This window comes from Primulina eburnea, chromosome 1 (genome assembly GCF_022965805.1).
Source record: "Primulina eburnea isolate SZY01 chromosome 1, ASM2296580v1, whole genome shotgun sequence".
NCBI lineage: Eukaryota > Viridiplantae > Streptophyta > Magnoliopsida > Lamiales > Gesneriaceae > Primulina > Primulina eburnea.
The window spans coordinates 8,887,030-8,898,452 of NC_133101.1; the positions used below are offsets into that span (position 1 = coordinate 8,887,030).

Genomic DNA, 11,423 nt, shown 5'->3' on the forward strand with positions numbered 1-11,423 from the left:
ACATGCACCATGCGTTTACTCGTAGAGATGGGGAAAATATACGATGAACATGGAGAGATTGTGAGGATCGAGGAGAAGAATCTTGATCGAAATTTTTTATATGTGTAAAGGCTTGTGATGTAAACTCTTGTATGTTGAATGATAGATAAAGAGTTGGATCTTTCTTCTGGTGGATGTAGACTATATTGTCGCCGAATCACGTAAAACTTTGTGTCATTTCTTTATTCTGCGGTTGTATTTTATACAACGTTTGCGAGTGTGTTGATCATCACTTGAGCCGAGATTCTAGAAAACAATAAATATCACAAATAATCGATACACATCAAGATACTAAATCGAGAAACTACTAACAAGTGGCGTTATCCGTGGGAAATTTTGCAACATAATACAATAAGAAGACCACGAGTTAATAAGATGAAATGATATCTCCATTTATACGAAGCCTTTTGAGTAAAGGACACACAACAATAACATATTCGATTGATCATCCCATGAAACTATTACAAATGTGGCTTTTGATATTCTAAAAATTATAGGGAGAAATTAGAATGGACGTTAAACAAAAATTATATCAATTGGACATAATATTTTCTAATTTGGTTCAACATAGGAAGCAAACGTTAAAAGGGTAATGAATGACCAAGTATGAACTCATTAAAAGAGACGAGAAGGGAACCTCTTTTAGCCGTTTCAGGATTTTAGGATGGGAATACAAAGGGTCAAATGTTTCAGAGTGCTGACCCAGGAAACATGCAATGATTACAAAGATGGTAGCTATACAGTAGTTTGCCCCTCCAAAAAGTCACTAAAAGCTCCCACTACTCGTATGCTTTATAAATTAGTATAATTCTTGCCCTATCGTGCTTTTCTCCATGCCATTCTTCCCCTTTATATGCTCCTCAAACTTGAGCTTAATCCCACAAAAAGAATTGAAAAGATTATTCAGAAAATCTTGTCGTTTTTCTTGTGGGTTTAGTCAAATTCTTGGCACCCAACCATAATCGTCGCTGTCGGGCCTATTCGTGCTGTCTTTATTTTGCCTATCTTGAATCCATGATCAAGCTTGAATGTGAAGGGATTGTTGGGTGTTCGTTTTTTTTTTTTTTTTTTTTTTGCATTTTTTAGTTCCAGAAAGAAAGAAAGCAGTGTTATTTTTCTGTTTCATTGTTTTTCTTCTTGTGAATTGCTGAAAAGGAGTGTTGAACATTTTTTGAAGTTTGAAGGTGAGTTTTTGAATCCTTGAACTTGAGACTGAGGGATTATGTTTTATTTACCTCTTCAATTTTGTTATGAATTTGCTGTTCTATGAGTGCCTTACTGCCTTGTATGTAATTTGATTGAATTGGCTTCCAAATCTTGTTTTCTTGTAAATTTTTTTGATTTCCCTATCGCAATCATTTTGGTGGTTTTTTAGGATAAAATGGTATTCAGTGAACTTCATGAAACATTGTTTTATATATATATATAAAATATTGGAGCGTATTGGTCGAGTTTTGTCTATATTAGCTTTTCTATGGAATCCTAGTTCCTTTAAAATATGGATTTTGTTATTGGGAAAAGGCATTATCCTGGCTCATTCTTCTCAATGTCTTGTCCCTTTGCGCTGCACACTCTAGTGTTTGTCTTTGTTATAGTTGCTGATTTTCAACGATGGGAAGAGATTCTAGCTGTCCATACGTTTCTTGTAAAAATAAAAGAAAACATAACTTTTTTTTTCCTTATTCTTTATCAGGATTGCACAATTTCTTCCAAGGACCGTCATGTTTACGATTCTAAGTTCTGTTAATTATTTGACTGTGCACAGTTCAATTTTTTTTAGCTTCATTGAATGAGATTTAAATCACAATTTCGTTATTATGTTATATTGGTGGGAATGGTTGTTGCAGTGTAGAAAAAGACCTTTTAGCGACCATTTTAGTCCTTCCGATTCGATGGAGACAATGACTGCAACTGCTTCAATGCAATTCCCCCGTGAGCCAGCCAATTATGACGAGGTCTCCATGCAGCAGAGTATGCTCTTTTCTGATAGTTTGAAGGTGATTTATTGTTTCTTTTATGGTTCTTTAATGTTCATCTATTTGGTGGTCCTTACTGTATGGTAGAATTTCATTACTGATTTTATCCTATCCTAGTCAAATAAATATCAAAGCGAATTCATGATGATGGTGGATCGAGTTGTAAAATGGTGAAAATGAAATATCCGTGTGAAACAAGTATAATAATTTATATTTAGCAAATCTGGACCATGATTTGTTGTGAAACTGCAATGGGTAAAGATCTCTTCACTGTTAGTTTCGAATCATATTCATATATATAAAGGGACGACTCCAGGAATTAAGTCGAGTGGTCGAAACTAATTAAGTACAAATGAAAATATTTTGTTATCTAAAGGGAGTCAGTTGCCCCTACTCTTGCTGTACACGGTCGCTCCAGTGTTTGTTACTGTTAACAGACCATATCCGTTTGAGTTCTTTCTAGTTTAGGAGGAAAGAAGCGAAGCTTGCATTTGGATCGAAAATTGGAATCAAAGAATTCCACAACTACAGTATAAATACAATTAGCTGTTTAAATGTCTGCCGTTTGATAATGTGTTTTTCAATGACCTTTCTGATATTTACTTTGCAGCTTCATTGTTTTGGCCTGGCTTTGGAGTTTAGATACAACAACTAGATATTGTTTCGTTTATTTCTGTAGGACTTGAAGAATCTTAGCAAACAACTGTACTCAGCAGCAGAATACTTTGAGTTGTCTTATACCAATGATGACCAAAAATATATGTGAGTTGTTATACTAGATTATTGAAGAGGTCAATTTCAAGTTTTTCTTAATATTATATCTGCTCCAACTCCAAGAAAGTTTTTTCTCAAGTTGCCCCTCCCAAAATATTGCTGATTATGTAGAGTGGTGAATACATTGAAAGATTATGCCATTAAAGCTCTTGTCAATACAGTGGATCATCTGGGCTCGGTGACATATAAGGTTAATGATTTGTTGGACGAAAAGGTTGATGGAGTCACTCGAACCGAGCTTCGTGTGTCTTGCATTGAGCAGGTGATGCAAAATTTCATGACTGCTGCTACTACGTTGCAATTCTTGATTTTAGAATATTAATTCCATATGTTTATAGTCCATAAACCAGAAATTCTATCACCATGTACATGATATTATCTGCATTCTGTGAACTTGAGTATAACACCTCCTAACATGCTAATTGTATTACTTCTGTATCCTGGGATACACATAATCTTTTATTGCGTAGATCTCAACAAATGAACTATTTTTTTCGTTCCGAATCTTGAATGTGTTTATGATGTATTTAGAGACTTCGGACGTGCCGAGATTATATTGATCGGGAAGGTCTTTCTCAGCAGTCATTAGTGATCAAGACTCCCAAGTACCACAAGAGATACATCCTGCCAAGTAAATTGTTACATATTAGATTATTTTCGATTATAATAAATTTTCTTATGCAAAATTTTTTTCTCCTATTGTTTAGTGGGAGAGATTGTGGATGGAGCCATTTGCTCGAAGTCGAAATACCGAGGATGCAACCAGGATGATGGCGATGGCTGGCACCGATTCAAGAATGGTAGGGTGTCGAATATTTCTCATTTCATGTCGAGTTCGTTGCATTTGCATAACCTTATTTCATAAAATTTTAGTTCTCACGAGATAATATAACTTGCAGCTATACGAACAACGATAAACGAAACTCCACCAGCTGTAGTCAGGTGAGTTCTTTGTGCACCAAATCATCATCCATCAAGTTTACACATCGAGGTCACATAGTTACTGGGGCTGAACCAACGCCCGGCCTCTCGACAAAAGGAAAAATTTAAATTTTATGTTTAATTGATCTTCTGAAAATCTATATTGTATCAGGGTAATTCCACCGTCTAAACAGTCCATATAAGGAGGACCCCGCCCCTTCTTTTTCACAAAACTTTATGCTGTTTTCTTTTGCAGTAAAGGGCATTCAACGTTACCTTCTCCTAAACTTACTCCAAGATTTGGAAGTTTTTCATTCTCCGACATGCCTAATAGAGATACGGGTTCGTTACTACTTCCTATATCAATAATCAACTGAAAGATGAGTCTTCATTTTCAAGAATTAATTGTGATCATCATGCTTTTTTTTTTTTTTTGTTTCTTGTAACCAGAAAAAAGAACAGTATCACCGCACCGGTTTCCACTTCTACGGACCAGTTCGCTCTCGAGTAAGCCCACTACCCCAAAAACTTCAAATCCAACCACCCCAAATCGTAGCCGCCCGACGACACCAGACCCTTCTCTTGGAAGACAAACGGTAACATGAACAAGATCCTTCCTTCTCTTTCAATGGTTATCTGCTCAGCTAGGAGCTCATATTAACTCTTGTGCTTCTTCTATCGGTTAAAATTGGCAGTACCGTCTCTGAACCTCGGAAATCAGCGTCAATGCGAATTCGCAAAGGAAAAGAAAGTCCCAAAGAGAACGAACAGTATCCTAGCAAGAGCAAACGGCTACTCAAATCGTTGCTCAGTAGACGGAAATCAAAGAAAGATGATACCTTGTATACTTATTTGGATGAATATTGATGGAAAAAATGTTGGGGGTGAAAAAGAAATCCTGCATGAATCAATTCAATCATCCTCTAATCAGCCTTTTGCTAATTTTTTTTTTTTGTTTACTTTTTTCTTCGAGTTTCATTGGGAGAGTTGTGTGATTTTTGTTTTCTTCATTAGGCTTCAGGTTCACATCTTGATTTTGCAATATTGAGAGTAAGTGTAATTCATCAAGAATATAATTTTTAAAAGTTAATGCAAGCATTTGTCAGAGGAAAATCAACTTTCAATATTGCATATTTTTATTAATATATAATTTGAACATTGTTTAATTTGCATTTAATATTGCATTTTGTACATAAAAATAAGGGCAAAAACTTGTGTGAGACGGTCTCACGGATCGTATTTATGAGACGGATCTCTTATTTGGGTCACCCATAAAAAAGTATTATTTTTTATGCTAAGAATATTATTTTTTATTGTGAATATGGATAGTGTTGACCCGTCTCACAGATTATGATCTGTGAGAGGGTCTCACGTGAGACTCACTACAAAATAATAGAGCTTTATATATAAAATGGAATTCAAATAACAATAAATCATTAGCCATAGTTTGATCAAAAAAATCTTTTGTTTGATGTAAATTTAGGGGAGCTTAGAAGTTCAAATCTTTTAAATTGAGCAGAATCTTCACTCTTTTAATGCCAAATTTAAGATTGCATCATCACAAAAATTGTCGAGACTGTTTTTGAACTCGATTTTGTGAGATGTATCTCATATCCAACACGACTTGACTCATCAAAATATATAATTTTTTGTCAAAAATATTATTTTTCAACCCAAATAAATTCGTGAAACCATCTTACAGGGAGCGTACTCATTAAATTATTATTTTTTTAAAAAATATTTATATTCAGCTTAATGATATTCGAAATCAAACTTGAATTTAGAAATAAGATCCATAATATTCTTGAGTGGGCGAATCATTCCCTTAATTAGTAGAATAAATAAATATATTTCACTTTGGTTTTTTTGTTTGGATTAGAATTCCATGGGCTGTAGCTTGTTTGGCTAAACTTGTTGGACAAATAAAATAAGCATATCAGAATATTCTTATGGTATATTACTCATATTTATATGAATCAATATACATGCATATATGTCCATTAACTGATCAAATCTCTCTTCATGCTTAGAGTTCCGCCGCCGTCTCCGCTCCTCGAGTCAGCGGCGGTTTGGTACCTCCAGATTCGGGCAAGCGGAAGATCAGGAGACGAAATGCCGGAATGGATCGAAATGTAAACATGCTCATGTAAATATGTAAGTATATGTTACTAATCCAGCTTATTTATCTTTTTGTGAAGTTTTATTGATTAGTTTTTCTACGGGAAAACCGCGCAAATCTCTGGTTTTAGTTATTTGTCATGTAACTTGTTCTTTTATCTGTTTTATTCTCAAATAATTCACGATTTTAATTAACTAATTTATACTTTTTTTTCAATTTTAATCTTTTTTTATCAGCTTGATGACCTAGCATCGAACATTTCAATAATTTTCAATGTCGCAACATTGTTTTCTCGCGTCTTATATGCACTCTAGTGTAAAATTACAAAAATTAAACCTAAATTAGTGGACTAGATCTCGAATTATCTAAAATCACCAAAAAAATTACAAATTAAATGAACAAAAACATAAGAGTATGTCTAATTGTGTGACGATCTCACGATTTTTTATCTGTGATACGGGTCAACCCTATCGATATTCACAATAAAAAGTAATACTCTTAGCATAAAAAATAATATTTTTTCATGAATGACCCAAATAAGAGATCTGTCTCACAAAATACGACCCGTGAGACCGTCTCGCAAGTTTTTACCAAAATATAATTCTTCATTAATTAAATTATGCTTTATCCTGATTGGATGAGCTTTGAATTATATGTGAAACTGTCTTAAATGTTGTTAGAAAATCTTCTGAATTGTTTGGATCCAACGGTAATTTTTTCTTTATTTTCCGAAGTTGTGCATATTTATTAACATTTAATTTTATTTAAAAAGTATATGGGATTATTCTTAATATGAATTTCCTGATGTATGAATCCACTAAGTTAATGAATGAGATTCAGAGGGAATAAAGAGAAGTAATGTATTAACTTCTAAGAAGATAATTAATGTAAACAATTAAATAAATTGGCATTCCATATAAATTTACTTGTACATTAAGTTGATATCTATCAACATAATTTGATTTGGACAAGAATCAGAAACAAGATACACAAATTTCATTCAAGTGGAGCCAGAAGTAGCAAGTTTTTGCTGTTGCAAGATTAGTTCACTTCCTAAAACCAGTGACTAAGATGCAACCCTGGATGAACACCAACCAGCCTTCTCATTGCCCTCATCCCAAAATTTTTACACTGTCAGATTTCCTGTCGATCAAATACATTTTCCTCGTCCTGTAATACACCTTCCCATGTCATAACATGATGAATCGAAAGGTGTGATTATTTTGTTTCCAGCAGCAGAAAAAGAGTTACCAATAGATGAGGCTCCACCAGTATAGGCTTATGCAAGGGCAGATCCAACTCTTACTGGTTTGAGGCTTCTTGCAGCTCTTCGGATGTACTCGAACGCTAATACAAAGAGCCCGAAAAAATATATTAGGAAAACATGCAGCTTCTCTGCACTTTCAACTATGAAAGATGAATTGATTGCTCTCCATAACAAGTTCTGAGTAGATTTGGAACCTGCAAAGAGTATACGTTTTAAGGATTCTTGATCTTTAGTAAGAAATGTAACTTTAGCCGTCTTTTATACGTTCTAGACCAGTGGAATGGGATCAGAAAATCAATAACAGGGCGGCAATATTAAAAAGTTATAGTTTCCAAAATTTGGAGATGATAAATTCTCATTTTTTGTTACATGTATAGAAGAAAATCTACAAGTAAATAGGAATTGTTAGGAGAGTCAGCGACCACCCTTGCTGCCCTTATCTGCTTCTGCCACTTATTTAGACAGGTGATAGTAAAGAAGTAGAATTTATGCACGAATAACTTACTGTTGTTTTTACTCGAAAGATTTGTCCACTCTTGTAGACTTATATTTTCAGATGCCTTCATCAACTCGAGAAGAGCTTTATTGACCTGAACTTCCAACCAAAAGATACAATGTGAGCATCTTTGCATTCGATTTCATAACCAATTTATTTTGCATGAAAATATGAATTAGTTTTTTCCTAGCTGAGATTAGCTTGGTTTTAGGTTTCTCACAAGGTTGCTTCAATTATTCATAGTCTAGTAATACTTCATTCCTGTCAAAGACAAACTGCTATCACTACCTACTCGAAATGAGAGAGGATGTTAGGCCATATTAGTGCAAGAGAAAAGCTCAAAGCCAAAACACTAGTATTTTAAGCGGGACAAGTCTTTCAGTACTACATGTCCACTCTACAATACCTTCAAATAACATGGGATGTATAAATTATAATTTTAGGTAGTAGAAATGTTACCTCTTCAGCTCTCTCATGGCTCACGAGATGCCCGCCATTAAGTTCGACCATTCTGGCGGATGGACACAGTTTCTCCGCAAGCCGTTTTGCATGGCACATTTGAGCAATAACGTCATGTCTATATGTAATAATTTTGTCAGTCACTCGAGCAGATTTTTTTTCTTCACTTTTTCTAGATACACTAGATACATGTACATAGCATTATTGAGCTACCTTCCATGAATGACCAATATAGGAAATCCAGAAGCACGTATAGATTCTAGCTCGGTTCGTGACATTTTATGTGTCCAGCAAGCATTTAACTGACCTTCAAATCCATAATGTGGCTGCATACCGGTCGATGATATGCCCTTCACATATTCCTGAAGAATGAAAGAATAATATAAGGATATTGCAATCTCATTCTTATCAACAAGACTCGAATTTAATTCACCAAGAAACGGGGAAATCTACAATCAAAATCTTGTATATTTCCCTCATAGTGATTTCATAAAATCATGACAGTCAAAGTAATTTAACGGCCTCAAAACCAAAAATCCATTGAAAAGGAAGAAAATACATTTAAACTTCCAAGTACAAAGTAGTACATTTGTCAGGTTTATGTACTCAAAAGTTGCTAACAAATCCTTACTTGGTATAATATTAATCTTCTGGTCTTCTGTCCAACATACTCTTCCAGATATTCCTGCAAAGAAATTAAACATCGAATTCCAGTTGTCCAACATATTTAAAAAAACTATTAATTGAAAATATGAACATGGATATATGTCCAAATTACATCCAAGTGTAAAGGAGAATTCCTAGATAAAACCTGTGAGTAATGTGTATCTAAATCAACAGCTGCTCTCTGCTCAGGAGTTTTTGCCCTCAGAAAACGAATTGCAATCGACAAACTCTGGCGATCGATCTGAAAACATAAGAAATATTTTGACATCTAACACAAATACACCAGTTCAAATGATGTGCTATATCAAATTCTAAGAATCAGCAACAACCCTTTCATTGCAAAATTTCCAAAAACAAATCATTAGACGCCAAGCCAAAGAGATCCTACAAGGATTCATACCTTTGGTATACATTCATAACCTCCACCAGTTACATTTAATAGAGCCAAAGATAAAACTCTTGCAGGCACCATCGATGCCAATTTACAAGCAATCATAGCTCCTGCAATATAGAAAACGAGCTCATAAATTAACAAAGAAACCCATTTGATGCAGAATTTTGATTCTACAGAGATATTTAATATTCTGCAGACATATTTAGTAATAGAAACAACAGAAACATTGTGGAACTCTCCACTTTAAGCACCCAAAATCTATTCAGGAGATGCGAACAAATCCAATAGAAAGGAAAAAATCATATTTTTACATTAGAACTTAACACTTGAGACCTAAAAAAAAATAAATCTCATAGTCGAGATCAGACTCAATAACCTTGAACACGAATCAAATTACATATGAGAGAACTTTTTCAAGTGCTCTGAACCGACATCACTTGACTGAATCTTTCCATTAAACTCATACCTAAAGGAGAAGAACTTGGTCAAAAAAATGCCAACTTCAAATTGAAAAGTCAAAGAACTCACCCATTGAATGGCCAAACACATGAGCTTTTTTCCAACCCAAGTGATTCATTAAAGCTATTGCATCGCTTGCCATAGTTTTGGTCCTGTAATAGTACATTCATCCTCTTCAATAACACGAGATAATTTCAAAGATACAACTCGAATTTTCATAACAATTTGAATCCCACTCTAATTCAAGAAGAATTTTAGTGGGTCACACATAAAATTCCAGTCTTGAAAATATTTTATAGATTGTTCTATTTTTCCACTAATTAACAAAAGATACATAAAACTAACACACACACAAAAAAAAATCGAAGATAAAATATAAAGTTGAAAATCGTAGTATAAGGATAATTAAATCAAGAAAAAGTAATATAATACCCAAACAATCATATATAAGTTTCTAACAATGAAAGGAAATTATTAAATATCCTCAACTAAAGCTAAGGTTTTATAATGTATAGAAGTGTATTACGTATATTCAGATTTTTTGATGGGAATGGAGCTCCGACCGATTCCACGATTATCAAACGCGCAAACCTCCACGCCAGAACCGCCGGCGCCGCCGCTCTCATTGCCCTGATCGCCGTCCGCCGATTCACTACCCTTAGGGATGGTCGTTCCGACCAGACCCTTTATCTGTGGGCCCCAAGAATCGTGTGTCGCAGCTAATCCTACAGTCGACAAATTAAAAGATAAAAATGTGAAAAATCAGCAAACAAGCACATTTAATCCAAAACCCATATAAGGAAAAAAAATTAAAACGAAACAAATTCTTTGAAATAACATATCGAGAATCTCAATAAAAAAAAGTTCAGACAATGCGTTACCGATGATCATAAGAACTTTGACGGGTCCTCCGCCATAGAGTCTGTAAAAAATTTTGATTCCATCGTTGCTGCTCGGTGCTTCGCCGACGCTGCAGAACGGCATTTTTTTGTCTTCCTTTGATTGTTTCTGGGTGCGAATGGGTTTGATTCAAAGGATTTTGGAGAGAAAAATGGATGAGACGAAGCAGAGGATTCAACGGAAGATAAAAGATTCACGAGCTATACACGCGCGTGTTAACTAGGCGTGTTGTTCCAACTTTTTCACAATCGGGTCGATCTCTTATAAAAAAGATTCAATCTCGTGTCTCGAGCGGGAATGATATATACTAAGAGTGAGTCTCATGTGAGATCGTCTCACGGGTTATAATCCGTGAGACGGGTCAACCCTACCCATATTCATAATAAAAAGTGATACTCTTAGCATAAAAAGTAATATTTTTTCATGGGTGACCCAAATAAGAGATCCGTCTCACAAATACGACCCGTGAGATCGTCTCACACAAGTTTTTGCCATATATTAAATCTAGTTAAACCAACTCCAAAATAATTAATACCTATGAATACATAAAAATTATTAAATTAAGTATAGTTTAACTGAACGATCAAAAATTGTTATATTATATAAAATAATAATATAACATAATATAATATAATTATATTTATTTTTTAAATAAAAAATAAATCAAAATGAACTCGAATATTACTAAAATATTAATTTTAACAAAGTTTAAAATCCAAATAAATATATATTTAACTAAAAATAAAATATAAAAATAAATATGAGAAAACAATCAAATTCTAAAAAATTAGAAAAATGTCGAATTGGTCAGATTGATTTTTAATCAGCTCATCAATTCTTGACCGGTCAGACTGAAATCGATTTTGACCGATTTGATCGTAAAAACGATTTTTAGGTTATGTCCAATCCAGACCCATGGCCGATCCTGTCCGGTTTTAAAAATGTGTTGATCA

The 11,423-nt window shown here is 34.2% G+C and overlaps 2 protein-coding genes across 2 annotated transcripts; one reads left to right on the forward strand and one right to left on the reverse strand.

Annotated features, from left to right (window-relative positions):
- The first annotated feature begins 643 nt into the window (after positions 1 to 643).
- LOC140826420 (protein ABIL2-like) lies at positions 644 to 4,800 on the forward strand. Its single transcript, XM_073188715.1, has 10 exons — positions 644 to 770; positions 1,887 to 2,036; positions 2,695 to 2,777; positions 2,901 to 3,051; positions 3,321 to 3,420; positions 3,497 to 3,589; positions 3,689 to 3,731; positions 3,967 to 4,052; positions 4,161 to 4,310; positions 4,411 to 4,800. Exons 1-10 carry the CDS (start codon positions 756 to 758, stop codon positions 4,575 to 4,577), a joined length of 1,038 nt encoding a protein of 345 aa, XP_073044816.1. The 5' UTR covers positions 644 to 755; the 3' UTR covers positions 4,578 to 4,800.
- A 1,901-nt stretch (positions 4,801 to 6,701) lies between these two features.
- On the reverse strand, positions 6,702 to 10,723 carry LOC140826429 (uncharacterized). The gene is made up of 11 exons (XM_073188727.1): positions 10,452 to 10,723; positions 10,097 to 10,295; positions 9,640 to 9,722; positions 9,118 to 9,218; positions 8,863 to 8,958; positions 8,683 to 8,736; positions 8,265 to 8,413; positions 8,052 to 8,169; positions 7,602 to 7,686; positions 7,081 to 7,290; positions 6,702 to 6,999 (listed from the first exon to the last, which is right to left on the reverse strand). The coding sequence occupies exons 1-10, from the start codon at positions 10,552 to 10,554 to the stop codon at positions 7,109 to 7,111; spliced, it is 1,170 nt and encodes a 389-aa protein (XP_073044828.1). The 5' UTR covers positions 10,555 to 10,723; the 3' UTR covers positions 6,702 to 6,999; positions 7,081 to 7,108.
- Positions 10,724 to 11,423: the final 700 nt, after the last annotated feature.